At 59.8% G+C, this 26,139-nt stretch overlaps 5 protein-coding genes across 6 annotated transcripts; 4 read left to right on the forward strand and 1 right to left on the reverse strand.

Moving 5' to 3' along the window:
* Positions 1 to 760: 760 nt before the first annotated feature.
* Positions 761 to 4,317, forward strand: GOLGA7 (golgin A7). Its single transcript, XM_032712510.1, has 5 exons — positions 761 to 932; positions 1,750 to 1,902; positions 2,194 to 2,295; positions 2,679 to 2,742; positions 3,120 to 4,317. Exons 1-4 carry the CDS (start codon positions 822 to 824, stop codon positions 2,724 to 2,726), a joined length of 414 nt encoding a protein of 137 aa, XP_032568401.1. The 5' UTR covers positions 761 to 821; the 3' UTR covers positions 2,727 to 2,742; positions 3,120 to 4,317.
* A 281-nt stretch (positions 4,318 to 4,598) lies between these two features.
* On the forward strand, positions 4,599 to 10,592 carry GINS4 (GINS complex subunit 4). Its single transcript, XM_032712509.1, has 8 exons — positions 4,599 to 4,730; positions 4,878 to 4,964; positions 5,253 to 5,366; positions 5,826 to 5,923; positions 6,248 to 6,336; positions 6,727 to 6,817; positions 6,894 to 6,999; positions 9,232 to 10,592. The coding sequence occupies exons 1-7, from the start codon at positions 4,614 to 4,616 to the stop codon at positions 6,988 to 6,990; spliced, it is 693 nt and encodes a 230-aa protein (XP_032568400.1). The 5' UTR covers positions 4,599 to 4,613; the 3' UTR covers positions 6,991 to 6,999; positions 9,232 to 10,592.
* Positions 9,254 to 10,592, forward strand: LOC116799393 (protein phosphatase 1 regulatory subunit 3C-B-like). The gene has a single exon (XM_032712506.1). It carries the CDS (start codon positions 9,275 to 9,277, stop codon positions 10,130 to 10,132), a length of 858 nt encoding a protein of 285 aa, XP_032568397.1. The 5' UTR covers positions 9,254 to 9,274; the 3' UTR covers positions 10,133 to 10,592.
* Positions 10,593 to 10,914: 322 nt separating this feature from the next.
* On the forward strand, positions 10,915 to 19,927 carry GPAT4 (glycerol-3-phosphate acyltransferase 4). 2 transcript variants are annotated; one of them, XM_032712505.1, is made up of 13 exons: positions 10,915 to 10,966; positions 12,300 to 13,281; positions 15,617 to 15,686; positions 16,005 to 16,302; positions 16,475 to 16,549; positions 16,961 to 17,050; positions 17,162 to 17,255; positions 17,712 to 17,827; positions 18,055 to 18,110; positions 18,424 to 18,509; positions 18,702 to 18,830; positions 18,912 to 18,991; positions 19,549 to 19,927. In XM_032712505.1, the coding sequence occupies exons 2-13, from the start codon at positions 13,117 to 13,119 to the stop codon at positions 19,655 to 19,657; spliced, it is 1,368 nt and encodes a 455-aa protein (XP_032568396.1). In that variant the 5' UTR covers positions 10,915 to 10,966; positions 12,300 to 13,116; the 3' UTR covers positions 19,658 to 19,927. The 2 variants fall into 2 exon arrangements, with proteins under 2 accessions (XP_032568396.1, XP_032568395.1); XM_032712504.1 differs by lacking the exon at positions 10,915 to 10,966 and adding an exon at positions 11,397 to 11,636.
* A 3,430-nt stretch (positions 19,928 to 23,357) lies between these two features.
* On the reverse strand, positions 23,358 to 25,866 carry NKX6-3 (NK6 homeobox 3). Its single transcript, XM_032712508.1, has 3 exons — positions 25,326 to 25,866; positions 24,174 to 24,343; positions 23,358 to 24,097 (listed from the first exon to the last, which is right to left on the reverse strand). Exons 1-3 carry the CDS (start codon positions 25,705 to 25,707, stop codon positions 23,867 to 23,869), a joined length of 783 nt encoding a protein of 260 aa, XP_032568399.1. The 5' UTR covers positions 25,708 to 25,866; the 3' UTR covers positions 23,358 to 23,866.
* Positions 25,867 to 26,139: the final 273 nt, after the last annotated feature.

Consider the following 26,139-nt stretch of genomic DNA (forward strand, 5'->3'; position numbering starts at 1 on the left):
CTGTTTGTTCACCCGGGGACGGGTCTTATCAACTGCTGAAATAAACGAGCCACCGGCTGGCACCACAGCGGGCACCGCTCAGCCGGCCGGGGCTGGGATGGTGGCCAGAGGTACAGGGACAGCGAGGGGCACAGGGACACCGGGGCGTTCCCGGGATGGGAGGGGCCGTTCCCGTCCGTTCCCGGGGCCGTTCCCGGGGCCGTTCCCGGGGCCGTTCCCGGGATGGGAGGGGCCGTTCCCGTCCGTTCCCGGGGCCGTTCCCGGCCGTTCCCGGGATGGGAGGGGCCGTTCCCGTCCGTTCCCTGCCGTTCCCGGGGCCGTTCCCTGCCGTTCCCGGGGCCGTTCCCGGGATGGGAGGGGCCGTTCCCGTCCGTTCCCGGGGCCGTTCCCGGCCGTTCCCGGGATGGGAGGGGCCGTTCCCGTCCGCTCCCGGGGCCGTTCCCGGGGCCGTTCCCGTCCGCTCCCGGGGCCGTTCCCGGGGCCGTTCCCGGGGCCGTTCCCGGCCGTTCCCGGGATGGGAGGGGCCGTTCCCGTCCGTTCCCGGGGCCGTTCCCGGGGCCGGTCCCACGTGCACGGCGGGGGGCGGAGTCACGAGGAGCCCCGCCCCCCGCCTGTGATGGCGCAGCCAATGGAGCGCGGGCTCCCTTCACGCACGCGCAGGCGCGGCCGCTCAGCCGCCTGGCGGAGCTGCGCCTGCGCAGTGCCGCGCCCCGGCGCGGTGCGGGCAGCACTTCCGCCCTTGGCCTGCCCGGCGCGGCGCCGGCGCTTTCGCGACAGCCGCAAAGCGCGCGGGGCGGCGGCGGCGGGGCCGGGCCGGGGCGATGAGGCCGCAGCAGGCGCCCGTGTCGGGCAAGGTGTTCATCCAGCGCGACTACAGCGGCGGCACGCGCTGCCAGTTCCAGAGCAAGTTCCCGGCCGAGCTGGAGAACAGGGTGAGGCGGGGCGCGCCGGGGCTCGGCCAGCGGGCCCGGACGGGCCGGGCCGGACGGGCGGACGCCCCGGCCGGCCAGGGACCGGTCCCGCGGGACCCCCGCGCGCTGGGCAGCGGATCCTGCACGAACCCGCAGCGGAGGCCGTGGGGGGGCAGGGGCGGGGGGGTTCCCGCCCCCGTGTGCCGGTCCCGGTCCCGTGTCTCGGTCCCGGGAAGGCGGCGGGTTGGCAGCAGGGGAGCAGAGTGTGCGCGCGGTGTCTGCGCGAACAGAACCGGCTCTGTGCCCCCGGGAGTTGGCACCGTCCCCTCCCGTGGAATCCTGCCCGTCCTGCCGAGCGCGCTCCGAGGCCGCTCAAGTGCTGCCTCAAGTGCTCTCTCTTCGCTCGATGCTGCCAGGTGTGAGATCCTCAGCTGACAGCAAAACAAACACCCCCTTCCTGCCCCCTTCTCTTTCTGTCGCTCCACTTTTTCCTCGCCCTCGTTCCTTTGTTGTGGTTGTTGGGGGTGTTGTGTTTTTTGGGGGGGTGTTTGGCCAGCTCCGTGGGCAGCAGGAGTGTCCAGGCACTGCCCACCTGCTTGTCTCTGCTGGCTGTGGGCTCAGGTTCTCTCTCGGTGGCTGAGGGGTGTTGTGTGCTGCTCTGAGGGGCTCTGTGTGCACGTTGTGCTACAATCCAGGCCCGGCCCGAGCACAGGAGCTGCACCCTGAGGCTGGGTGTCCTTCAGGCTGGGGCTCTGAGCACAGTGCAGCTCTTCCAGGAGAGGAGGGGGATGTCTGAGGGTGTGGGAGGCTGTGACAGCCCCTCTTGCTTCTCGTGCAGATTGACAGGCAGCAGTTTGAGGAGACGGTCCGGACGCTGAACAACCTCTATGCAGAAGCTGAAAAACTTGGGGGCCAGTCTTACCTGGAGGGGTGTCTGGCCTGCCTGACTGCCTACACCATCTTCCTGTGCATGGAGACACACTATGAGAAGGTGTGTGATTGCCTCCCCTGCGGGCAGAGACGTGGGCCTGGGTGGGGTGGGGATTTCCTGTGACCTGCAGTGCTGTGGGACAGATTCCTTCTGGAGGTACCTCAGTTTGGGTCCCTTGGGGGTGCCCCTGGATCTCCTAGGGGTGTCCCTGAGTCCCCTGGGTCCTGCAGGGATTTGCTGTCACACCAGGTGTGTGCTGGTTCTCCATACCTGTGACAGTGCTGGGGCTCTGACTCGTAACTAAGGAAGCCTGAGGAAGGAGCTGTGAGTCCTGTGCTGTTCTGTTGGCAGGTTCTAAAGAAAATTGCCAAGTTCATCCAGGAACAGAACGAGAAGATCTACGCTCCTCAGGGCCTCCTGCTGACAGACCCCATTGAAAGAGGACTCAGAGTTGTATCCTTTTGTGGCTTCTGAGACTGTCTCCTGGCTCGTGCTCCCTGTTTGTCTCAGTGTGGCATCTCTGTTCAGGCCTGATCTGTGACACAGCAGACCCTGGGATAGTTGTGGTGCTCTCTGTTGTGTCCTGGTCTCTGCTCAGGTTTTGGTACATGTAAGATTTGGCAGATGGAAAGGCACTGAAAATGTGGTGGAACCCAACCTGACAGGGCATCTCACATGAGCTGTTCCCTTTGCTTTGGAGCTCTGAGACCTCCCTTAAAACAGCAGGAATGAAGCAGAGGTCAAAAGTCCCATCATCCTGATGTTTTCCTGCCCTTTTTTGGTTATGCTTTCATAATCTCTTTATGGTGTGTTTCCCTAACAGCTTTTCTGTGCAGATTGAAATTACCATTTATGAAGACAGAGGTTTGACCAGCGGAAGATAAAACTGTGGAGTCTCAGGTACCTTGATCCCAGATCAATCCCAGCCTCTTCTCTGTGCTCAGAGGAGATATAGAACATCAGAATTACTATCCCTGGCCTTGGAAAGCTCAAACTGGAACTGGCTGCCCTGTCTTAGGTGCTCTGCAGGTCCTGGGATGGGGGTGTAAAGTCTGGGTTGTTGGCAGTGTGTGCAGGAAAGAGGGAGGAAATATTTATGCCTGTTATGCAAAAAGAAACAGGATAAAAGTCTTTATTTCCTGTTGGACAAATGAAATCCAGAGTGCTGAGTTCTGCTCAGGCTCCTCCTGCTGCCTCTCCTCCCGAGACAGCAAACTGCAGCTGTGGAAGGGTTTGACTTCGGAGGAGTTTCTAATCCTGTGAAACTTCTTTTGCAGACGACAGCTCACCGGTGGACTCGCTGTACCAAGGTTCCCCTACCTCCTACTTTAGAGCATCATTCCTTTCTCTGCTGCCAGATCCACAGTGCCATCTACTACAAGGACTAACTTCCTCAAACTGCTCCCCAGGGGGTGACCTAGCTGGTCAGCATCCACTTTACAGGAGATTTTGAAGCAATGAAATCACTTTTTAGTTTTGTTTTGGCTTTGGGATTTATTTTTTTTTTCCTTCTGAAGAAAAAGCAGAAGTGGTAAAGCTGCTTTCTCCCCTGAAAGAAACGGAGCCCTCAGCCCAGCAGAGGGTTACCTTTAGTCCCATAAGTGCAGTGCTGCTCCCCCCTGGTTCTCAAAGCCCCCTGTCCTTCAGTCGGGCTCTGCACAGCTCCAGCTCAGGGTGGGGAATTCCCCTCCAGGTCGGTGCTGGAGTGAGGACATAAACAGTGCCTCTTCCTGGCCAGGAGTGACCCAAGGCAATGCCTCTTGTAGGAAACCAGAGGGCAAAGTGCTCCTTGTGTGGATGTGTTGGTTATCCCTGGAAGGGGAGGAGTGGCCAGACCTGAACCCTGGTGGTCCTTGTGCTCCCCAGGAGGGGTCTATTGGGCTGTGAGCAGAGAGCACAGTAAAGTGGATGCTGAGCCAATAAACATAACAATTCCCACCCTACTCTGATTAATATGTGAAGTGTACAACTGTTTCTTTATGGGTTTATTATCTATAAATTATAGGAAAACATGGCTTTGACAAGCTGTTAGGTGTCGTGTGAGGTGGTCTCTCAGTCCTGGTGCTGCAGGAGCAGAGCTGTGCATTCCTTGGCAGCCTCGTGCATGGACATTGCTCAGCACCATGGAGGGCCCACAGTCCCAGCTGGCTTAATCCTTTCTCTTCCATCCTTTTCCCTGATGAAAGCCTGGGTTTAGGTGCCGGGTGTCAGTGTCCAGTTGTAGAAGGAACTCAGGAGTTCAGAAGAGACAACTGAGCAGGGGCCCAGGGGCTGATTTGGTGGTGCTGCAGGTGCTAATACTGGATCTGGAACTCCAGGCTCATTCCTCAGCCACTGTGGGGTTTTGTTTGAGATTTGTTTAATATTTTCATTGTATAAAAACTTGTTTTTTCTAAACTGTGTAACAGTGTTTGCCTTTCACAGCTGTTGCAATATTGGCAGAAGTACTGATCAGTAAACCTTTTCTTAAACCGAGTGCGGGTCTGTGTGGCGGTGCCGGGGGGTGAGCGCAGGGCCGGGATCGGGGCCGGGGCTGTTCCCGGGGAGCTCCCGCGGCTCCGGGGGCGGCGATTCCTGGGCGGGGACCGCTGCCCCCCGGAACGGTTCGCACCCGGAACGGGGAGACACGGGCACCGGGGGCCGGGGGGGCTGGGGAAGGGGGAGGTGTCAGCCCGGGCCGAGAGCCGCGCGCTGCATCTGCCTCCTGATTGGCTGAAGAGGCTGCCGCGCGTGCGCAGCCGGCGGTGGGCGGGGTCGCCGTGAGGGCGGCGATGGCGGCGGCGATGGCGGCGCCCGGCGGGGACGAGGCGGGCGCGGACTCGGACGGCGGCAGCAGCAGCGAGGAGCTGGTGCTCACCCCGGCACAGCTGATCCACAGCCTGGAGCAGGTGCCGTGCGCTGGGGAGCGGGTGGCGCTGCGGGACCGGGCCGTGTGCGGGCCCCCGGGCTCGCCGCGGGCGCGTTTGTGCCCTCCCCGGGGCGCGGCGTGTGGCAGGGGCGCTCCTCGCTCACGCTGGTAGCCTACCTTCTTTTAGGCCTGGCTCAACGAGAAGTTCGCTCCGGAGCTGCTGGAGAGCAGACCCGAGATCGTCGAGTGTGTCGTGGAGCAGCTGGACCACATGGTGGGTTCTGCAGGGCTGGGGGGAGGCACAGGGGCCCTGGGTTGGCTGGACTGGCCTAAGCGTTTCTGGGAGTTGTTTGCTCCCCTGTCTCTGGGACAAAGGCTCTCTGAGCACCCTCTCTGAGCTTGCCCTGGGGAGGGGCTGAGGGGTACAAGAACACTGTGCTTTGGGTCACCAAGGGCAGCCACCGTCTGATTCCATGGGTTCTGTGTACAAAACATGTTTTGCTCTGTGTTTCTTGCTTTTTGACATTTCAGCCACTCGATGTCTCTTGGCTTTTCCGTGCAGGAAGCAAACCTGAAGCGGGCAAAGAGAGGAGACCTGAAGGTGAGCGTGCACCGCATGGAGATCGAGAGGATCCGCTTCGTGCTCAGCAGCTACTTGAGGTGTCGGCTGGTGAAGGTAACACTGGCTCTGCAGCCAGAGGGGAGAAAGGGGCACTGCTCAAAAGGAGGGATTCTTACCCATGCAAGGCCTCTTCCTTCAGCAAGACAGTTATAAGCGAGTTCTCTCCCTGTTCTCTGAAGTGCAGCCCAAAGGAATGGATTCTGTGGGCACACCCCCCTGTGGTGGTGAAGGGACATCACAGTAGTGTTGGTCACAACCCTGTGAGTGTTGTTTCCTTCACCTAAGCCCAGAGTGGCACAGGTGACTGCTGGCCCATTCTGCCTGAGCCCTGCCATTGCACATGTGGTTGTACAGCCGTACTGGTGTCACAGTTTGTTCAGGAGCAGGGATTTGGGCTGGCCTGTGGCTGCTCATGCAGGTGCTTGTAGGGGAAGCCAATGGAGAGTGGGGATTTGGGCACTGAACTCTTGGGAGAGGTCTGTATCGTTCTTTTGGATTTTATTCCAATTTCAGATAGAGAAGTTTTTCCCCCACATCCTGGAGAAGGAGAAGTCTCGAGCTGAAGGGGAGCCCTCCATCCTGTCACCAGAGGAGTTTGCTTTTGCTAAAGAGTGAGTAGGTTTTCAATGCATCTTCCTCCCTTTTTGTAGATTACAGAACTCCCCTGTGTGTTATGCTGAACAGTTCTTGAGACTGAGAGCCTTAGACAGGTCTGAAGTAAGGATCAGTGTGTTTTACCAGGAGGTTTTCCTTAGAGGCAAGAAAAGAGAGCCGAAACAAAATAACCCTGAGTCAGTTAGTTACCAGGGTAAGCCAAGGGGCCTGTCTGTGGCTGTGCCTGTGGGACCAGGAGCTGTTGCTTGCTGGCAGCAACAGCAGTCTCCCTGCAGATTTGTGTTCATTAAACCAGTCAGTGCTCCAATGGTTTGTTTCAGGTACATGGCGAACACAGAGACTTACCTGAAAAACGTGGCCCTAAAACACATGCCACCCAACCTGCAGAAAATGTCTCTCCTAAAATCAGGTGAGTCCATCCAGGTCGAGCTGAAAATTGTAGAGCCAGGACAAAGTGTGGGAGCCCAGAATGTGAGGGCTTGTCCTCCAGCTGCTGCTCAGGAGAAGCAAAGATGATGTGCTGACAGTGCTGTAACACAGCTCTGTGCTGCTGCCAGAGGGTCCTGCTGTGCCCTGCCCTGCAGTCCTGCCTTGCCCTGGGGCAGGGCACACGTGTGCTCAGAGGTGTCAGGGGTTCCCTCTGCTGTGCCCTGCCCTGCAGTCCTGCCTTGCCCTGGGGCAGGGCACACGTGTGCTCAGAGGTGTCAGGGGTTCCCTTTGCTGTCCCTCGGACCCCTTGGTGTCCCACAGAGGAACATCAGCAGGGGCTGAGCTTGTGCTCTGAATCCCTTGTGTGCAGTTCCGAAGCCCAACCTGGACTCCTTTGTGTTCCTGAGGGTGCTGGAGCGGCAGGAGAACATCCTGGTGGAGCCAGAGACGGATGAGCAGAGGTGGGTGGGCTCGTCCCCGGGTCGGTGTCACGGTGGGTGGGCTGGGCTGCAGCTCAGGTGCCACCTGTGCCCACAGGGAATACGCCATCGACCTGGAGGAGGGCTCCCAGCACCTGATCCGCTACAGGACCGTGGCCCCGCTGGTGGCCTCGGGCGCCGTGCAGCTCATCTGAGGGGCAGAGGTGAGTGCGGGGCGGGGGGAGCAGCTGCCATGACCCCTCCCCACACACACACAGCCCGGGGCTCCCTGGAGCTTCCTGTGGGGCCACCCAGGCCGGGTCCCCTCCAGGGGAAGCCCAGGGTGTCCTGTGGTACCTCAGCACCTGGCAGGGGCTCGTGTTGGGCAGGGCAGGGTCCTCCCTGCATGGTCTGTGTGAGGGGAGCACCTTCTTCTGCCAGGCAGGGGGTGACATAGGGCATCTTGTAGTGTGAGTGGCTTTGCATGTGTGGTTTATAGTCTTCCTAATTAATCCATTTAGATAAAGAAGATTCAAGTATAGACGTTAAGAGGAGGCTGGGTTTAATCCTTAGGAATCAGTAGCACATTCCCCTGCACAGCCCCCCAGGAAGGGCTGTGGATTGTGCCCTGCCCGTATTTACAGCCAGACAGCTTCACAGAGGTGACTGGAGCTCCCAGCCAAAGTCCTCGTTAATCTGCTGCTGCGGGAGCGTGCTCCAGGGATCTGCCTGAGCACTGTCTGGGTGGCACGTCTGGCAGCTTTCTCCTTGGCCCTATTCAGTTTGACTGAACACTAGTCCAGACAGCCCGTGCTTGCCACCACGCTGCTTCTCACGTGGCTGCTGCACTGCAAGCATGAGTGGCACTGTCCTCTTCTAGCAGCTGAACCTCAGCTGACCTGGTGGTATCCAGAGTGCCTTTGGTGCAGCTCCTCTCTGGAGCCTGGCAGCTGGCACACAGCTGGGCAGGAGAGTGGATGTGGCTGGTGGGCTGAGATCACTCAGGCTCCAAGTGAGAGTCAGTTGTGGCCCACCTGAAAATGCTGCTACCTGCTTTTGTGTCCTTCCATGACTAAATACTGGGACACCTCTGGAACTGCTAACACTGCACCTCTGTTCTGTCTGTGCTGGGGGAAGGAGGTGTGTCCACAGCTTTGTTGAGAAAGTGCTGGTTTTTAGCTTGTAGTTTTAGGCAGAGAAGATGCAGCAGTGCATGCACCTTAATCTGTGCCACTGGGAGAGACTGGGCAGAGTGGGAGCAGCTTTCACAGGGCCTGCTGTAAAACTTGGGCTCAAATATGTTCCCTGTTCCCTGCTCCCCCCGGGTGAGATGGCTTTGGTTTGCTGAGTGATTAGCTCTGAATGCAGAGTAGGTGGATGGTGAAAGAGGTCGCAGGGAGGGCACTGATGGTGAGCTGTGATTTCCCTGCCTGAGCCGGATCTGCTCTCCCAGGGTCCAGAAAAAGGTGAGGCAAATGGTTTCATTGCTAGGAAGGCACTTTCAGATGTTCTGCTGACAGGCGGGGGCTGAACAGCAGGTTTTTGCCAGCTGAGCACTGGGTTCAGCCTCACTTTGGTCGTGCCATGAGTGGTGTCTTGCCTTGTACTGCAGACATTCAGACACGGTGGTGATGAAAAGCAGTGTAGAAATACTGATAGGTCGGTCGGTTGTGTCATGAGCTGATGAAAATCTGTGCTGTCAGCAGGAACAATCAGGGCTGCTTAACATAAATGGCTAGACAGCTCTGGGGAGATTAGCAGGGAGTACAGGGCAGGGGTGATCTGATTTAGGTGACAGTCTTTAGTGTCAAGGAGTCACATGTGAGCTGAACAGTGAAGGTGATTTTGAATATAAATGTCAGGGACACCACAGTGGTCGGGTGTGAGCAAATTTCTTTCTCAGTGCACGCAGCTAGGGTAAGAAGCTTCTGAGGATGAGCCCAGGGTCTGGGCCTTTTCTCTGTTCTTAGACAGCCTGGAAATAGCTGTCTTTGGACAGGCACCTGAAAAGGGATGTACAAAGCCCTTCTGAGCCTCCCCCATTGAAGACAACGCGAGAGGAACGTGCTCCTCTTCCTCCCGGAGCTTCCTCCCGGTGCTGGTGGTTCTTCCAAGAGCACTCGCGTTTCTGTGGCACCAGGAGCCCTTCCCGTGCCGTTCCCCCCGCCGGGCCCGTTCCCGGTGCCGTTGCCCCCGGGGGTCTCCCCGTTCCTTGCCCGCTCCGGGGGGCGTGGCCGGGGGCGTGGCGGGGCGTGGCCTCGGCGCTGATTGGCCGAGGCGGGGTGTCCCGGGCGCGGGCGCTCCCACGGCCCCATTGAGGCGGAGTCGCCGCGGCGGGAGCGGAGCGGAGCGCGCGGGACGCGATGAGCTGCGGCGAGTGAGCGGGGCCGGGGCGGGCGGGGCCGGGGGGCTCACCGGGGCTGGCGACCGGGGCCTGACCCCTTCTTCGCCTCTAGGCTTTTCCAGGTGTGCGGCAGGCGGGCTGTCGCCCCCCCAGCCATGCCCGTGGACCTGGCCGTGCGGCTCTGCCTGAGCCACTCGCCCCCCATCCGCAAGCTGCTGAACTCCTACGAGGAGCTGCGGGGCAACCGAGGCCGCAAACCCCTCCGATCCTGTCTCAACCAGAAGCTGAGCGCAGAACCTGAGCCCGAGCGGCGAGACAACACCAAGAGCTCCAAGGGGCAGAAGAAGAAGCGAGTCGTGTTTGCTGATATGAAGGGGCTCTCGCTGACGGCCGTCCGCTTCTTCTCAAGGATTGAGGAGGACCTTTGTGACTTGCAGCATGCCCTGTCAGACCTTGCCTCCTTCCGCCCCAGGCTGTGGGACTCGCGCCCAGAAGCGTGCAGGTACGTGCTGGACTTCCCACAGCCCTCAGTGGACTACACGGCTTTCCGCAGCAGCCTGCACAGGAACCTCGTCTGCCTGGAGAGCTGTGTGATCCAGGACCGTGCTCTGTCAGGGACAGTGAAGGTCAGAAACATTGCCTATGAGAAGAAGGTGGCAGTCCGCATCACCTTCGACGGCTGGAAGAGCTTCCGGGACGTCCCCTGCCAGTACATGCACAGCACGTACGGCTCGGCCGACACAGACATCTTCTCCTTTGAGCTCACCCTGCCCAAGCCAGCCAGCGGCCGCAGGGCCACAGAGTTCTGCATCTCCTTCCAGTGTGGACAGAAGACCCACTGGGACAACAACCATGGGAAGAACTACAAGATCCGCCATGTGGGCGGATCCTCCCGTGCCATGAAGAGTGCCAGTGGGGCCTGGGAGCATCTTGGCACCTCTGGGGCTGCCGCCCTGGTCCTTTCTCACCTGCAGACCTGGCAGCGTTCAGAGACCCAGGCTCCTTACTGGTAGGAGGGCAGTGTGTGAAGACATGTAGGTCCTCTCCACATCCCAGACATGGTACAAGAGTCTTGGGGGAAGGGTCAGCTGCAGAAGATGCTGCTCACAGTTCTGTTAGCCCCTCCACGGCTCTATGAGCAGCTGCCGGTCTCTGCAGAAGCTTTTTTCCTACTGGCTCCTGGCGCAGAGGCTGGAAGCTGCTGCTTGGAGTGACTCCTGTAGGTTCTTGCAAGTGACAAGGAACAGGCTGTGAGCCAGAGCCCGCGGCCAGGCCTGAGCCACTCAGGGAGCCACGGGGCCGGTGCTGCCCAAGTGCCTTGTGTGGAAGGGGCTGCTGGGGAGGGGACGGGCTCCTCGTGCTCCACCGTCCCGAGAAGGGCTTAGTGCGGGGCCACCGGGCCGAGAGTGGCGGGGGCACCTCCGGTCGTTGGTGCTGTAACGGGGAGTTTAATAAAGTGACGGCGCTTCGCGACTCCTGCCTCTGCCTCCTGCTCTTCATTCTCCTCCTCTTCATCCTCCTGCTGCTCTTTATTCTGCTCTTCATCCTGCTGCTGCTCTTTATTCTCCTGCTCTTCATCCTCCTGCTGCTCTTTATTCTCCTGCTCTTCATCCTCCTGCTGCTCTTTATTCTCCTGCTCTTCATCCTCCTCCTCCTCTTCATCCTCCTCCCCTCCCACCTCGCGGGGCGGGGCCGGGCGGGCGGGCGCCCCCTGTCGGCGGCGTGGGGATCGGGCCGGCCCTGCGGGCGCGGCCCCGCGGGCGGCGCGCTGACGTCACGCAGGCCGCGCGGTGCGGGGGCGCGCACGGCACGTGGCGGGGCGGAGCGGGGCCCGGCGGCGGCGGCAGGTGAGTGAGGGAGCGGTGAGGGAGGGACCGACCGACCGACCGACCGACCCACGGCCCGGGGCGGCCCCCGCGCCCCGCCCCGCCCGGGCCCAGGAAGGCCGGACGGGGCCCTGCCCGGCTGCGCACCGTTATCCCCGGGAGCGCGGCCTCCCCGGCGCGGCCGCGCGCACCCCGGGGCCGGAGGCGGCCGGGAGGGCCGAGGCCCAGCGCTGCCGGGGCCGCCGAGGAGCGGAGCCGAGCGCGGCCCTCCGGACGGGCCCTGCCGCCGCTGTGCGGGTCCCGCTGCAGCCCCGGGGCGGCGGTGCGGGCCGCGGGCGCTGCCCCAGCCCCGGGGCGGTGCCGGACGGGCGGGGCCGCCCCGGCCCGGCGGTGACACCGTGCACGGGAGCGATAGCTGAGCCCTCGCAGGGCCTCGTCCCCGGCTCGGGGGGCCGGTCTGACCTGTTCGCCGGCGTGAGTCCTGGTTCGGATGGGTGACGGCTCCGGCATAATGGGCACGTGTGGCTGACGAGCTGCCTCTCCCAGGACATGGTCTGTGCGTGTGTCTTTGAAGCACTTACCATATTCTTAGCGTTACTGGTACAGCCGTGTTCAACCAGCAGCTGGAACGCACTGTACAGGGGAGCAAGAGGATCTTCACAGACTCTCCTCTGCCTTGTGTGCTTGTCAGGTACCTGTTAAATCCCATCCTCAGGCTGACACTCCATAGCCAGGTGAAGGTGGTGTCTGGAGGGGAGTCTCCCCCGAGCAGACTTGACTGTTGTCACAAGCCTTGGTCCTGTGCATGCACATCCTCCCTCAGCAGGGCTGCAGTGCAGGGTGTGTGACCTTTTCACTGGTCCCCGTGCCCCAGCAAATTCCTCTTTGGCTAATCATCATCAGTAATTCTCTCCCTGGGGTAACTTCCTGTCCTGAACTGTTTGTAAAGCTGCCCTGTGTGACCGAGGATGAGATGTACAGGTGCAGAGGAAGTGATACCTTCCCAGGAATTTGGGTACCTCGCCTCCTCAGTGCTCTGGGATGCCCTGAAATGAGGGAGGCGATAAGATCTGTCACAAGGAAGGGCTTTCTGTCACTCCTTTCCTGTACTTGGGACCTGATTGCAGCGTCCCGTGCCTTAGGCATGGTTGTGGATGAGTCTGCTCTGCCTGAGTCTGAGGTGTGCGTGGTATGAAAATACAGGACTGGTATGAAAATACAGGACGAGTGGCAGCAGGGGGTGATTCCTGAGTGTGTGACAGTGCCAGGCAGTAGCTGGAGTCCTGGTCTGAGTCTTGCTGTGTCTCAGGAGCTTCTCTCAGTGGTGTGACCTCACTCAAGCACTGCCTTCCAGGTTCCAGAGCCCAGTGTCCCTGGCCTCCTGCCACCATCTCTGCGCTGACATCTCTGCGAGCTGCTGACTTGGGTTGCTCTTTCCTCCGCTACTGCTGCTGGCACGTGAGTGCCTCGTCTGCCAAGAAGCCAACGCGCTGTTTGAAGAGCTTCCCAGCGACACAGGCTCCATTCGTGTCTGTAACAGCCCTTCAGCGTGAGTGGATGCCAGGGGCCTCCAGAACTGAACCCGTTCCAGGCGTCATGCGAGGACCTGCGCCGGCACCCGCGTCCTCGTGGGGAGAACAATAATAGCTCCGCACACGGTAGGCTCCGGCGAGTGCCAACTCCCTCCATCTCCTCCAATGCAGGCTCAGGGATGGACTCCACCTTGTCCCTCTGAAGAGACTCTGCATGCTCTCAGCAGCCGGGAGGGGATTCTACTGCCAGCTTCTCCACGAGCTGCCCCCCTGCAGGACTCGCTCGGCAGCAGCCTGGGAGGGGACCCGCAGTTGTGTCGCTGCCGTGCCCCCCGCGCGCCCATGGACGGGCCGGTGTGCGTGTGCCCTCTGCTCTGAGCTCCTGGCCCGCGCTGCCCCGGCTCGCCTGGCCTCCTGGCAGACTCTTGGCTTGTTCTCCCGAGTGCTCTCCCTGATCCCGTTGCATTCCCTGTCTCTCAGAGCCCCAAAAGGATGTGAACTTTGGAATGGGGTCTGTGAGCGGGCTGCGGACTCGGTGCGTGTGTGAGACTGTTGCTCAGTAACGGGAGGACTGGTTCATCACTGCAGGCAGTCCTTCTGTCTGGCTGCAGGGCCCCGGCCTTGCCTGGGCCCTTCACCATGTTCCTCCTGCTACCCTTTGACAGCCTGGTGGTTAATCTCTTGGGGATTTCCATAACTGTCCTCTTCACTCTGCTTCTGGTTTTCATCATCGTGCCAGCAATTTTTGGAGTCTCCTTTGGCATCCGCAAGGTTTACATGAAAACTTTATTAAAAATTTTTCAGGTAAGTCGTGTTTTCAGAATTTTCTGTGTGTTTGCAGGGGTTTTGTCAAGCATGGTCGTGCTAGGAAGAGAGGCTTTGGCCTCATCAGGGCATCGTGGATGACCAGGGTGGAAGGTTGGGCTGTCGGTGTCATGCTGGGGCCAGATGACCCATTCGGCTCATCTTGGCCAAATGTGGTTTACCAGACCTCTGTCTGTGGGCTGGTTTTTCCCTCTGATTAATCTAGTAAGTCTTCAAGTAAAGAAACAGGCTGGTGAGGTTGGGCAGCCAGCAGGGATGCAGCAGGGTCTGAGGGTGCTGAGGGATGGCTTGGAGGGGTTCCTGTCCCAGACAGGGCAGAGTTCTGGTACCCCTCGATGTGGGGTGATGGGGAGGGACCAGCCTGCAGCCAGCAGGTTACTCCTCTCCAGGACGTGTTTGGACGAAGCAAAAGCAGGAGGTAAGGCAAGGCTTTTGTCCTGCAAGCCCTGAGTGGTCTGTGGCCAGAACCCAGAGCTCTCAACATGCTTCTGTCCTGGAGTGTCGCCTGCTGAGCCGTGTCTGGACCTGCCACCTCAGAGAATGACCAGCAGCCCTTGCCGACCCTCTTGGCACAGAGAGGCCAAGTGGAATTTTCCAGCTTGGGGTCATGCTGTTCCCTTGCCTGCCTTTGGCGGTCTAATTTTGTGGGCTGTCTCTGAGCCAACACCTCTCCTTGAAGCAAGGCCCTGACCAGAATTTTTTATCTACTAAGAGTAGTAGGTAAAGCCTACAGCACCCTACCCTGGCAGCCCAGGTGAAAGCTAAAGGGGCACCCTGTGCTTGCTGGGGAGGTTTTAGGCTCTTAAATGTGGAGTTCATGCTGCTAAAGGGTTTATGGTACAGCTGCTGCTGTTTGAACAGGGCTGGTCATCCTCAGAGTATTTCTGGCTGGGATATAACTGTGTGCTGATTGGCTTGGGAAGCCAGCCCTGGAGCTCATAGTGTTCAGCTCTTTAAACTCTCAGTCCCCCCAAAAGCCTGAGGGAAGACCCTGGTCTTTGTGAGGGGCTTTGCTAACACAGATGTCTGAAGACCTGACTTCAAATTTACTGACTGAAGCAGGGGGAAAAATAAGAAGTTTGGTTTATCTGAAATGGAACTTTTCACCTTGTTTTCTTTTTTTTTTCCCCTTCAATTCAGGAACATTTACTCTCAACACCTATTTTGGTGTTTGAACCTATTTTTCTGAAAGGAGTGGGAAGTGTATTTCAGGCTTTATCAAAGAATCTTAGTGGTGGGATAGAGGAGCACTCACACACAGCTGCTCCCCGAGTTGGTGGGAATTCACTCGTTAAGTTTGGTCATTCAGAATTGCATGTTTGGGGGCCATTAGTTGCCCAGATGATTTTCCCAGCTCTCGAGGCCAGTGTTGGGAACCCAGAGGGGCAGCAGTCTGGTCTGGCAGTTGGTGGGACACAGCCACGGGGCCTGTCTGGCAGCAACACACCCGTGTTGGTGGGGAGGGAGGGACCTGCCCAGGTGGGAGGCTGAGTTTGCTGCTGCTGCAGTCAGGATGGAGATGTGCTGGGCTTGCCATGAATGCCTTCTCCATAGGCTGCTCAGCTCCTGCGGGGTCAGAGCTCCTCTGCTGACTTCTCTTGGGATGGCAGTGTCTAGGCAATCTTCTGCAATCCTGCAGTTCCTGCTGCTGGCAGAGGCGGCTGCGAGGTGAGCCAGACACTCCGTGTGCAATCAGCATTCCCACATCGCTGCCTCCTGAGAGCAGGATGCCAGGAGTTCCCAGCAGTTCCCCTCCCTCACAGATAAGCATGTTGTATACAAGGGCTCCTCCTTCGGAAGCTTGTCCTCCCAGGCCTGGGTGATGCAAGGAGTTACGGGCTGCGGAGGTTTCTCGGAGGACAGGCAGGAAGGCTGCCCAGAAATCCAGCCTGCAGTTTGTGCTGGTGCCCTTGAAAAGGAGCTGAGAGAACAGGTAGTCCAGACATGGGATTTGGCAGCCAGCTGTCTGAGGGTGCTTGCTGCTGTTTAGGGTGGATTGGTGAGCTGAGAAGCAGCAGCAGTCATCAGCTGAATTGGAGGGGAAAGGATCCCATCCCGTCATCAGCCTGGGGTTTTCAGCAGCAACCTGAAAACACAGTCTCTGCTTTGAGTGTGGAAGAAACAAGGCTGAAAAATAGCTCTGGTCCCCTGAGCAGGTTCCTCCACCGTGGTGCAGACCACCCAAGCAGGATGCACAGTTCAGCCAGAAGCTGTGCAGTGGCAACCACGTGCCAGGTGCAGCAGAGCCAAGAGGTCATGGAAGCTACAGGAAATCTTGCTGTGCCATCTCGTGGTTGTCTTGTCTGTCTTGCAGTGGGCGACACTGAGAATAGAGCGTGGTGCCAAGGAGAAGAACCATCCGTTGTACAAGCCCTATGTCAATGGTGAGATCCTGCCCTGCGTGGGTGCACAGGAAGTTCAAAATTCCTTTGGGGAGATGGGGTAGATGTGGTGCCTCTGAGCAGCTGAGGTCTGTTGGGAAGCCTTTTCCATGTAGATGGATTGGAGGGAGTTATAGAGAGGTCCTGTTCATGGGGAAGGGCAGGGAAGCACCCCAGGAGTGCTTCATTTCTAGACAGTGGGGAGGGCTGGTTTGGGCCTGTCTGGGCCGGAGGAAGGGTGGGCGAGGAAGGGCCTGGCTCGTGGCTCTCTTGGAGCAGGCAGGTCACAGTTTGCTCAGAGCTGCCTGTGGCACGTTGCAGGTATCATTGCAAAGGAGCCAACGTCACTGGAGGAGGAGATCAAGGAGCTCCGCCGGAGCGGCAGCGGCAAAGCCCTGGACACCCCCGAGTTTGAGCTCTCAGACATCTTCTATTTCTGCCGCAAAGGCATCGAGACCATCATGGACGATGAGGTGACCAAGAGGTTCTCAGCTGAAGAGCTGGAGTCCTGGAACCTGCTCAGCAGGACCAACTACAACTTCCAGTACATCAGCCTGCGCCTGACGGTGCTCTGGGGCCTCGGGGTGCTCATCCGCTACTGCTTCCTGCTGCCCCTGCGGTGAGTGCTGGGCCCTCCTGCCCAGGGGGCTGTGCTGGCCTGTTCCTGCTGCAGCCACTGCAGCTGCTCCCCAGCCTGTGGACCCTGCTCAGCACCATCAGCAGAGGTGGCTGCCTCGGGGAGCAGGGTCCGTGGCTGGTTTTGCTAACATGTGGCTTCCCTCTTTCTGCAGGATAGCCCTGGCATTTACTGGCATCAGCTTGTTGGTGACTGGTACCACAGTGGTGGGATATTTGCCAAATGGAAGGTGAGTTCGTCTTCAAGGGAAGAGTAGGTGGGGAACACTCCCTGCAGTTTGAGACCTGGTAATCCTGAAGTTTTCCTGCAAGGCCTGTCTGTCCTGCCACCTGCAGACACAGCCTCTCAGGGCAGACACCCTATGATGTTAAACAAAGAAAGGGCCTAGATGTGAACTCTAAACCTGTGGCAGAGCGCTCAGCCCTGGTCTCTGAAAGGAGTAATAACAGAAAAGAACAAAGGCCAAAGTTTGGTTCTCATGAGTGGCCATAAGCTGATAGCACGGCCCAGGACATGCTCCCTTTCTGTGGCAGAGACTTAAGGGCTTGGCTGGCTCTGGGCCTGGGGCAGCTGGGCTGAGTGGCACCATTACAGGGGAGATTGTAGGACTGGGGAGTGACTGTCTCTGTCCTGGCTGCAGGTGTAAGGAGTTCCTGAGCAAACACGTCCACCTGATGTGTTACCGGATCTGCGTGCGGGCCCTCACAGCCATCATCACCTACCACGACCGGTAAGGCCCTGCCCAGCAGGCTGGTCCTGCCCAGGAGCTGCTCCAGGCTGGGCCTCGGGCAGCCCTCACTCCTCCCTCCTCTCCTCACCCCTGCCTTTGTTTTGCATTTAGAGAAAACAGACCCCGAAACGGAGGCATCTGCGTGGCCAATCACACCTCCCCCATCGACGTGATCATCCTGGCCAGCGATGGCTACTACGCCATGGTGAGGGCCCAGCTCTACCTGCAGGGCCTGGCTGCCCACGGGGAGGGAGCAGCAACGAGTGTGGGACAGGGAGTGGGCAGCCAGAGTCCCTGGAGCATGCAGAACTGCTTTTCCCTGCAGGACATGGCAGGGCTGTCAGACTCTGCTGTGCACGGCTTTCGAGCAAGCCCTGGGACTCAGAGCACCAGGGGTGTGTGGGCATGGCTTTGCAAGCAGAGCTCTGGGCTTTGCTGTTGTTGGAAGAGCAAAGCACTTCTGCAGTTGGACATTGTGCCCTGCAGAAAGCACTTGGGGCTGGCTGTGTCTGTCCTTCCTGTCAGAGCCTGGGACTTTTCCTCTCAGCCTTTCCAGGGCAGGGGTAGGAAGATGAATCTCAACTTGTCTGTGGAGCTGGGAGCTGCCTCACCTGTCATGTGTGCCCGGGTCTTGTAACTTGTGTCCTCTTGCCCTGTGCAGGTGGGTCAGGTCCACGGCGGGCTCATGGGTGTGATACAGAGGGCCATGGTGAAAGCTTGTCCCCACGTCTGGTTCGAGCGCTCTGAGGTCAGAGATCGTCACCTGGTGGCCAAAAGGTGTGACAGTCGCTGCCTGCAGGGCAGGGCTGCAGGCTGGGGAGGGAGGAGCTGCTCACTCCCCTTGGATGAGGGCACTGCCTGGCCTCGGGGGTGCTGGCACACTGTGCCCCTGTTGTTGGCACCCCAGCAGTCCCTGGTGACTGCAGGGCAAGGACCATGTGCTGTGTGGATTGCTAGTGAGAGCTCCTGTCCCCTCTGCTAATTGGTGACACTCTTCTGTTTAGGCTCACAGAACACGTCAAGGACAAGAGCAAACTGCCCATTCTTATTTTTCCAGAAGGTGAGTGTGCAGCAAGGCCAGGCAAGCACCTGGTGGAGAGTGCACCTTGGGACAGCACCACATCTCTGTTCCTTCCTTTCTCACACAGCCTTCACTGAGGCGAAGGGACATTGTGTCTTTAGAGGTGCCCGACCCCCCAGAACGTGGGGGTCAGATCCATGATGTCCCAGTGACCCATCCTGTGCACTCAGAGAACAGGCCTTGGACTGAGGCTTGGGGGGGAGTTCCTGTGGCCCAGCCCTTAAGCCTGTAGCTTAGACTTCTGAACTGACTTGCAGACAGAAGTTGAGAAGATTGTGCTTGTCTCTTCCAGGAACATGCATCAACAACACATCTGTGATGATGTTCAAGAAGGGGAGCTTTGAAATCGGAGCCACAGTTTACCCTGTAGCCATCAAGGTATGAGAAGGCAACATTCTTAGGGCACAAGTAGCCCTCTGTCTTGGCAGCCCAGTCCAGCCTGGTCTGAAAGCACAGGAAAGCTGAGGTCACTCTGGGAGAGCTGGCCTGTAGCTGCACTTGGGTGGAAGTTGGAGCCTGAGGGAGGGTGCAGCCACTGCCTGACTTTCACAAACTCCTCTGCTTCTACAGTACGACCCACAGTTCGGAGATGCCTTTTGGAACAGCAGCAAATACGGGATGGTGACCTACCTCCTCAGGATGATGACCAGCTGGGCCATTGTCTGCAGTGTCTGGTACTTGCCCCCAATGACCAGACAGGTAAGTAAGGTGAACCTGGCCTATCTCATCTCCTTCCTCTTTGGCCCCTTGCTGCTGCTGAGCTGTCTGACTTTGCCACAGCCTGAAGAGGACGCAGTGCAGTTTGCCAATCGAGTGAAGTCAGCCATTGCCAGGCAGGGGGGCCTCGTGGATCTGCTCTGGTGAGTCCAGGCAGGCTTTTCTCTTCCTGGTGACAGTTCCCTGTTCCTGGGTTCTTGCATGTGCTCCTGGGCTGTAGAGCTCTGTTTGTGTCTTGCATGGGGCAGAGCAGGCCTTGGGGGAATGCTCTTCTTAGCAGGGACTAAAGTCTTTGTTGCTGCTGTGCATGTTGAGCACCAGGGCTTCATTCTGTGATTCCAGCTGGCAGTGGGATGTGCTGGGTCTGACTCATTTCTGCTCAGCAAGGTGTGTTCAGCTTGGGAAATTCCTTTCCCAGGCCCTGAGCAGGCAGAGGGGCTCTGCAGGGTCAGTCTCCTGCAGTGGCACCAGATGAGCTCACGTTGCTGGCAGAGCTGCTGTGATGAGCACAGTGCAGGGCCGTGGGGGCAGCTCCTGGCAGAACCTGGTGGGACAGTGACTGCCCTTGGGGACAGGTGGCCTGCAGTGTGCCCTGGCAGCCTGTGGTTCAGGGGCAGCTGCTGGAACTCTGACCTGCCCTGAGCAGCCCCATCCGAAGGCAGTGCCTTTCTGCACCCCCCTGATCCGACTCTCTCCCCAGGGATGGAGGACTGAAGAGGGAGAAGGTGAAAGACGCCTTCAAGGAGGAGCAACAGAAACTCTACAGCAAAATGATTGTAGGCAACCATGAAGACCGGAGCCGCTCCTGATGCTGCTGCCTCCAGCACTGCTGAGGGGCTGCAGAGCCCTCTGCCTCCAGCACCAGCCAGGGCTTGTCTGGAGCAACTCCAAACCTTTGGACTTGGGCCACTCCAGAGCCGCTTGGACTCACTCCTTCACCCTCTGGCTGTTCTCTCCCAGAGGCACTATTGTTGCCTGGAGTCTTTAGGCCCTGGGCAGCTCGTGGCAAAGATGCCTTCTCATTTCTGTTACAGTGAAGCCCCGTGCAGGGGCAGTATTAAAAGAAACTCTTATGGTGTCGTGTGCTTCCATCTGGTGTACCCAGCCCCGGGGGAGGACTGGAATGATGTGCAGGGGTGTCAGTCACAAGTCTCCCACGGCACTGAAGCTGGTGAGCTGCGCTGGAATCGGCTGCCTTGACAACCAGGGGAGTCCTCACGAGCCTCTCACGTGTGTGGCATAAACCCCTTAGGAGCAGAATGTGGTCTCTCAGGCTATTTCCAGATCCACTTCCAGGAGAAATCTTTTCTTTTGCCGCTTTCCTGTCATAGCCTGACCCAGATTGTTGTTTCTCCAGTGTCTGAGTAACAGCCTCTTTGCTGCTCCTGATGCAGTGAGGATGATCCTCCCTGGAAGCCTCCCTGGAGCTGGAGGGTGCCAGGTGCCACTGGTGGGGCTCTGTACGTGCTCTAGTGGGAGCTTAGGATGGGTAGGAGAGCCTGAGAATTCGTGGCTGGGGCAGGAGATCCCCTTTCAAATGTCTCCTGAGGGAAACAATGGGATTTGACCTTGTCGTGCACCAACACGTGCATGGATAATCTCAGCTTGTTGCAGGAAAACTGGAATCTTGTGCTGAAGGTGGTGCCCCTTTCCCTTTCAGCTCTGCAAGTAAATTATTCAGTAAAACAATTTGCATTTGAGCATTCATCCCGTGTACTTTCCAATTTTCCTAAATTCCTACAAAACTTGGTACTGTCACTGGGTTCTCTGCCTGCTCTTACAAGCAAAAGCTGTTTCACTACCTGCTGAAGCCTGCTTGCATTTCCCAGCACCCTGGAGAAGGCAATTACCTAAGTGCCTTTGTACCTCAGGTGTTTGTGGGGAGGGCATCTGCTCCCCCAGGTGAAGACAGTTGTTCCAAATGGCCTTAAACTGGAATTTCCCTGTGCTTTTTTTTTTTCCCATTTACCTGATGGAACTTTGCTGCCCTGGCTCCAAGGCTTGCAAAGGTTTTCCCTTGCTTGGAGGCCATTTGGACAAACACCCTGACAGGGTCCTGTGGTTCAGCCAGCTCTGGTGGGAGTTCCAGTCCCGGAGAGCCACGGGGTGCCCAGGCAGGGCCGTGCTCACCAGGAGCTGTGGATGCTCCTTCCCCAGGGGACACAGCCCTGAGCTGGGGACGTGGACATTGCTGCCCGGGCAGGGTCTCTGGGGTCTCCTTCACCCCTCCCCAGCCAGCAGCTGCTCCCGAGCACTCTCCAGGGCTGGGCAGGGATGGGTGTTGCCTTCAGGCTGCACAGATGCTGCTGCACAGTGTGGGCAGGGCTCTACCCTGGCCAGGCCTCCCACGCCCCCGCCGTGACCTCGCGGAGGGACCCGGCTGCAGGTGCCCACAGGTCTCCTGCCCGCAGCTGGGTGCCCTGTCCCTGAGGCCATGGTGATGTGCAGAGCCCTCCCCAGCTCTGCAGGACCTCCACCGTGCTCGGGGACCGTCCCCAGCAGCACCCAGGCCGCTCGGCAGCAGGCAGGGAGCTGGACGGGTTAGGAGGCACACATCCATCTTTGCTCGGCTCTCCCACCCCATGCCCCCAGTCAATATGTCTCTCTCCGATGAGAAAGTTAATAAATTTAGCTCTAGATTAAAAGTATCGATCATTTCATTTGTAAGCGATAAATAACCGGGGGGGGAGCTCTGGGCGGCCGGCGGGGCAGGGGCTGCTGGCTCGGGCTGCAGCCGCCGCGCACCCCGCGGGGGCCCGGGGCTCTCATATGCATTCTGCCCGGATGCTGGCATTGATTTGCTATTAGTCTCCATGCACCACCCAGTAGCACATCATTCCCAGAGCCGCTATTAATGGCCTTTTGATAAATAATCACTTGTAAGTCAATAAATTTTTATTAAACAGTGTGGCGCTTTGATTTATGAAAATCCGACGGGGTTTGTCTGGGAGAAAAGGGATGCGGAATTGAAGCGGAGCTGCCATCCATCTGCCTGCCAGGCTGCCCTGCCTGTGCTCGCACCCCCGGCACCGCCGGCTCCCGGCTCTGCCCGCACAGCCAGGGGCTGCTCAGCGCCAGGCACGGGGTGGGCAGAGCTGTGGTCACTGCTGACCACTCTGCTCGCCCCATCGAGCCCCGGCGCTGCGGGGGCACCGCTCTGCTGGGCCACGGGAGCCACGGAGGGCAGGGGGGCAAGGAGAGGGGCTGGTCCTGGCCAGCGGGCTGGGCCCTGCTTGGAGCAGCACTGCCTGGGGTCCTGTCTGGCTGTGGGGATGCACGGGGCAGCCAGGCTGTGGCAGCCATTTGTCACTCTCCCTGGCTACAGCAGGCCCTTTGCCACTTGCTTTATTTGTCTCCTAGCTCTGACGTGGCATCAGACAGGTGTTAAACTACTTAATCACTTTAAAATTGTTTTAATTTTCTGTTTTGTATTGATCTCCACAGCACCAATTAATCAGCTCACTGGACCAGGCAGTTAGTACATTAAAAATTGTCAGCCACGCTGGGCAGCTTAGAAAATGTTAAAAAAATATCCCGACAGCAGCCCCTCACTTCTCGCACCGTGTGGAACCTGCTCCTGCTGAGCACTGGCTCTGCCCACAGACAGTGATGTGTCTCTCCCAGCCCTGCCACCAGCCCCGGGCACCACGCTGCTCTGGGACCTGGTATCCCCCATCCTTCAAAGGGTCCATTGGCTCTGCGCCTCAACCCTCCTGGCACCTGCCCCATGAAGGCAGTGGAGGGGCTGCGTGGCTGAGGGGGGAGCATTATGAGCCCCGTGCTCACTGGGGAGCTGGACAGGCACCTGTGCAGGGAGAATAGCTCCTGAGCCCTGGAAAAGTGCTGCCCAGCAGTCAGGGCTCCTGGCAAAGTGCCCCCAGCCCAGTGACAGATTGGAGAGGACTCCAAGGCCCATGTGGGCCTTGGGGCCTGGGCAGGAGGGTTGCACAGCCGTGGTCTGCAGCCACACACCACGAGGCTGGTGCTCAGGGCCTTCGATTGTCCCAGGCGTGGACTTGGCCACCAGCCTGACACAGGTACTGCCTGGGGCCGCAGGAAAGGACATCCCTTCCCTGTGCCTGCCCCTTCTGTGCCTGTGCCACCCCGCTAATCAGTGCCTGATGGGCCGGCAGCACCTTATCTCCTATCGATTTCCTCCCAAGACACAGACCGTGTATTTGCTCACACCTGGCTGGCACTGAATTGGCTCTTGGCTGAACAACTGCCGAGCTTGCCGGGCCCCCAGCGCTGTGCCTGTGCCAGCAGGAGCCCCTCTGACACCCAGGGATGGCCGGCCCCACACAGCACCCACCACTGGCACGCAGGGGCTGAGCCCTGGGCAGCCAGAGCAGGGGGTGTGCAGGCCCAGGGGTGTGGATGTGCAGCCCCCACTGCACAGGGCTGCAGCACGGAGGGGGGACCCACCAGGCTGGCAGGCAAACACAGCAGGGCCATTGACGCCACATCAATCCTGCAGCCCCGACAGGTGAATGGGCTCTCACTCACAGCCCAAGATAAATGATATTTATTTGCCTCTAAGAGGTTCCAATAAGAGGCCCCAACGAGTGACTTTTGAACCAGCACCTCTTGCTGCTGGTGCACACCCAAACCACGGCAAACCCTGGGAAAGGTCCCCAGGGCTGCCCTGCTCCTGTAGGCTCTTCCTGCCCCACACACAGCACCACAGCACAGCCCCTTCCCCTGCCTGGTACACAGACCCTGCCCCACATATCCTATCCCTGACCCTTCTCTGGCCCAGCCTCACAGGGCCACCCTGGACCCCACACCCACGAAACAAGTGCTTGGACTTGACCGGGACCTTTATTTCATCAGTGCCGACACCACGGCCGTGCCTGACACTGCCCACACGTGCTGCCCCCAGCCCTGCGAGCCACGATCCCCGTCCCGCCGGCAGCTGCCCCATTCCAACAGCCCGCCAGGGAGGGCAGTCGCCCCAGCAGGATGCGGGTGGCCAGGCCAGTGTCCCCCCAGCCCAGAGGGGCCGGCTGTGCCCGCGCTCAGCCGCTGTGCGAGCCCAAGCCCAGCATCGAGAAGGCCGCACGGTGCTTCCTCAGCAGCAGCCGGATCTTCTCGTCGTCTGAGTCGGGGTCCAGGGGTTTGTTGTACTCATCATCCTCGGTCTCAGAGGCCGCCCGCTCTCCACCAGAGCCCCCCGCCCGCTGCGAGGATGAGGAGGGCTCCAGGGCGCTTTTCTTCCTCCATTTGGTCCGTCGGTTCTGGAACCAGACCTGTCGCCCCACGGGCCCAGCTCGGTGAGCAGCCACCACCCTGCACACCCTGTGCCATGCAGGGACCAGCACTCACCTTCACCTGGGACTCAGTCATGCCGAGAGAATAGGCCAGCCGTGCTCTTTCCGGACCTGCCAAGTACTTGGTCTGCTCAAAAGTCTTCTCTAGAGCAAAGATCTGGTGCCCTGTAAAGGTGGGACGTGTGTGCTTCTTCTTGTGGATGCTGTCAGCCAGGTGAGCAGGGGCTGCAGGAGAGGAGGATAGAAGCAGGTGAGCTTTCTGCAGCCCACGACTCTGGGTAGCTCTCCCCTTCTCCTGAGCACGGCACCAGCCCTCAACACCCACAGAGTCCCCCCACACCAGCTCCCCTCCAAATTAAAACCGTATTCTGGCTTGAAGACTTCAGCCCCATCCCAGGAGGGCTGAGCTGACGCTGTGCCAGAACCAGGCTGTGCAGCTCCTGCTCGAGGACAGCACTGGGCGGTTGTGCTGAGAGGGGAAGGGTCGCTACCAGCAGTGCAGGACTTCAGAGCCACACAGCGCTGGAACACCGTGCCCCCACACCCCACACCTTGCAGGACGCAGGACAGAAGACAAGCAGAGCTGGTCATCAGTTCGTAGTTGTGCCAGGAGCAGATGGCTGAGCTGCCTGACCCATCCGTTCCAAAAGCATCACCTGGAGAGGGTGGAATGGGACCCTGGCTCTGGCCCAGAGCCTCCCAGAACTCCTCATGGGATAGTTGGTGCACCCATCCCACCCACCCTCTGGGAGAGTAGCACCATGCTCAGCAGTTCCCCTGCCAGCTCTCCACCAGGCAGGCACTGCTGTCAGTCCACACCCGGCCATCCTGCCTCTCTCTGCACCGAGCTGGACCAGGCACTGGCCCCAGTGACGCTGCTGGAGCAAAGTGGGATCAGTGAGCCAGAGTGCTCTGCCTGTCCGTGCCAGCTGTGGCTGCCTGGGGGCAAAGAGTTAATTTCTGTCATTGGAGCTGCCCCCGCTCTTGAGCCGAAACTTCTGTGACAGTTCGAGGTCCAGCAGCCTTTGGCATCGCGGCCCTTCCCACCGCCCCGGGGCAGCCCGCAGGCTGACCCGCCGTGCCTCGTGCAGGGCGACGGACAAGACGCAGCCCGGGCAGCCGCCCCACGTCTCTGCCCCGGTGCCGACGGGTCCGGGCTCTGCAGGGCACCCCCGCACCCCCGCCCGCCCCGGCCCGCGGTACTTACGGCCGCCGCACTGCCGCCCGCCCCGCCACGCCGGGGCCGCCTCGGCCCAGCAGCTCCGGCCCCGCGGCAGGTACTCGCCGCCAGCCTTGGGGAGGGCGCCCACCTGGGGCCCGTAATAGACTCCCGGGGAGCTCAGTCCGTTAAATCCGCCCGCGTGCGGGTACCCGGGCAGGAGGCCGCTGTTGGGCGTCGCCGCGGGCCGGCCGAGGATGTCGGAGATGCCGTGGGGGGTGCCCGCGGCCAGCTGGGCGCCCAGCCCGGGGGGACCCAGCTTGTAGAAGGAGCTCTGCACCGAGTACTGGCAGACGGGCGCCTTGGCCTCGGGGAAGGGGCCCAGCGAGGGGCCGTTGAGGAGGAAGGTGCCCGGCAGGTTGGCGTCCATGGCTCCGGCACCGAGGCGGCCCTCAGAGCCCGGACCCCCGGAGGTGCGACGGCTCGCCCATTCCCACTGGCCTGGGAGCTACTGGGCCCCCGGTGCCCGGCGTGGCCGGGGGTGCCGGGTGGCGCGGGGACCGCGCGGGGCCGGGCAGGGCCGGCAGACGGGGCAGGGCAGGGCGGGCAGGGCCGGCTGGGCAGGGCCCGGTGCCCCGCGCGGGTCCGGCCCCGGACCCTCGGCTCGGCCCGGGCAGCGCCAACATTTCTGATAAAGCCGGGCTCATTAGAATAGCGCGCTCCCATTGGCCGCGCGGCCGCGGGCGGCGCTCTCATTGGCCGGGCCGCGGCCGCCTCGCCCGCCATTGGCTGCGCCGCACGGGCCGCGCGCGATTGGCCCCGCCCAGATAAATTGCGCTTTGAACGGCGGCGGGGACGGGAT

Source organism: Chiroxiphia lanceolata, chromosome 28 (assembly GCF_009829145.1).
Source record: "Chiroxiphia lanceolata isolate bChiLan1 chromosome 28, bChiLan1.pri, whole genome shotgun sequence".
Lineage (NCBI taxonomy): Eukaryota > Metazoa > Chordata > Aves > Passeriformes > Pipridae > Chiroxiphia > Chiroxiphia lanceolata.

What these genes read in the sequence shown, in the direction of transcription:
- GOLGA7 (XM_032712510.1), top strand. Translation starts at nt 822, where the DNA reads ATGAGGCCGCAGCAGGCGCCCGTGTCGGGCAAGGTGTTCATCCAGCGC. An exon ending in TGGAGACACACTATGAGAAG is followed by an intron (nt 1,903 to 2,193) that starts GTGTGTGATTGC and finishes TTCTGTTGGCAG; the next exon opens with GTTCTAAAGAAAATTGCCAA. An exon ending in TTGAAAGAGGACTCAGAGTT is followed by an intron (nt 2,296 to 2,678) that starts GTATCCTTTTGT and finishes TTTTCTGTGCAG; the next exon opens with ATTGAAATTACCATTTATGA.
- GINS4 (XM_032712509.1), top strand. Translation starts at nt 4,614, where the DNA reads ATGGCGGCGGCGATGGCGGCGCCCGGCGGGGACGAGGCGGGCGCGGAC. An exon ending in TGATCCACAGCCTGGAGCAG is followed by an intron (nt 4,731 to 4,877) that starts GTGCCGTGCGCT and finishes ACCTTCTTTTAG; the next exon opens with GCCTGGCTCAACGAGAAGTT. An exon ending in GAGTTTGCTTTTGCTAAAGA is followed by an intron (nt 5,924 to 6,247) that starts GTGAGTAGGTTT and finishes GGTTTGTTTCAG; the next exon opens with GTACATGGCGAACACAGAGA.
- LOC116799393 (XM_032712506.1), top strand. Translation starts at nt 9,275, where the DNA reads ATGCCCGTGGACCTGGCCGTGCGGCTCTGCCTGAGCCACTCGCCCCCC.
- GPAT4 (XM_032712505.1), top strand. Translation starts at nt 13,117, where the DNA reads ATGTTCCTCCTGCTACCCTTTGACAGCCTGGTGGTTAATCTCTTGGGG. An exon ending in TTTACCCTGTAGCCATCAAG is followed by an intron (nt 18,510 to 18,701) that starts GTATGAGAAGGC and finishes CTGCTTCTACAG; the next exon opens with TACGACCCACAGTTCGGAGA. An exon ending in GGCCTCGTGGATCTGCTCTG is followed by an intron (nt 18,992 to 19,548) that starts GTGAGTCCAGGC and finishes CTCTCTCCCCAG; the next exon opens with GGATGGAGGACTGAAGAGGG.
- NKX6-3 (XM_032712508.1), bottom strand. Translation starts at nt 25,707, where the DNA reads ATGGACGCCAACCTGCCGGGCACCTTCCTCCTCAACGGCCCCTCGCTG. An exon ending in CGGGCGGCAGTGCGGCGGCC is followed by an intron (nt 24,344 to 25,325) that starts GTAAGTACCGCG and finishes CCTCTCCTGCAG; the next exon opens with CCCCTGCTCACCTGGCTGAC. An exon ending in TGACTGAGTCCCAGGTGAAG is followed by an intron (nt 24,098 to 24,173) that starts GTGAGTGCTGGT and finishes GTGGGGCGACAG; the next exon opens with GTCTGGTTCCAGAACCGACG.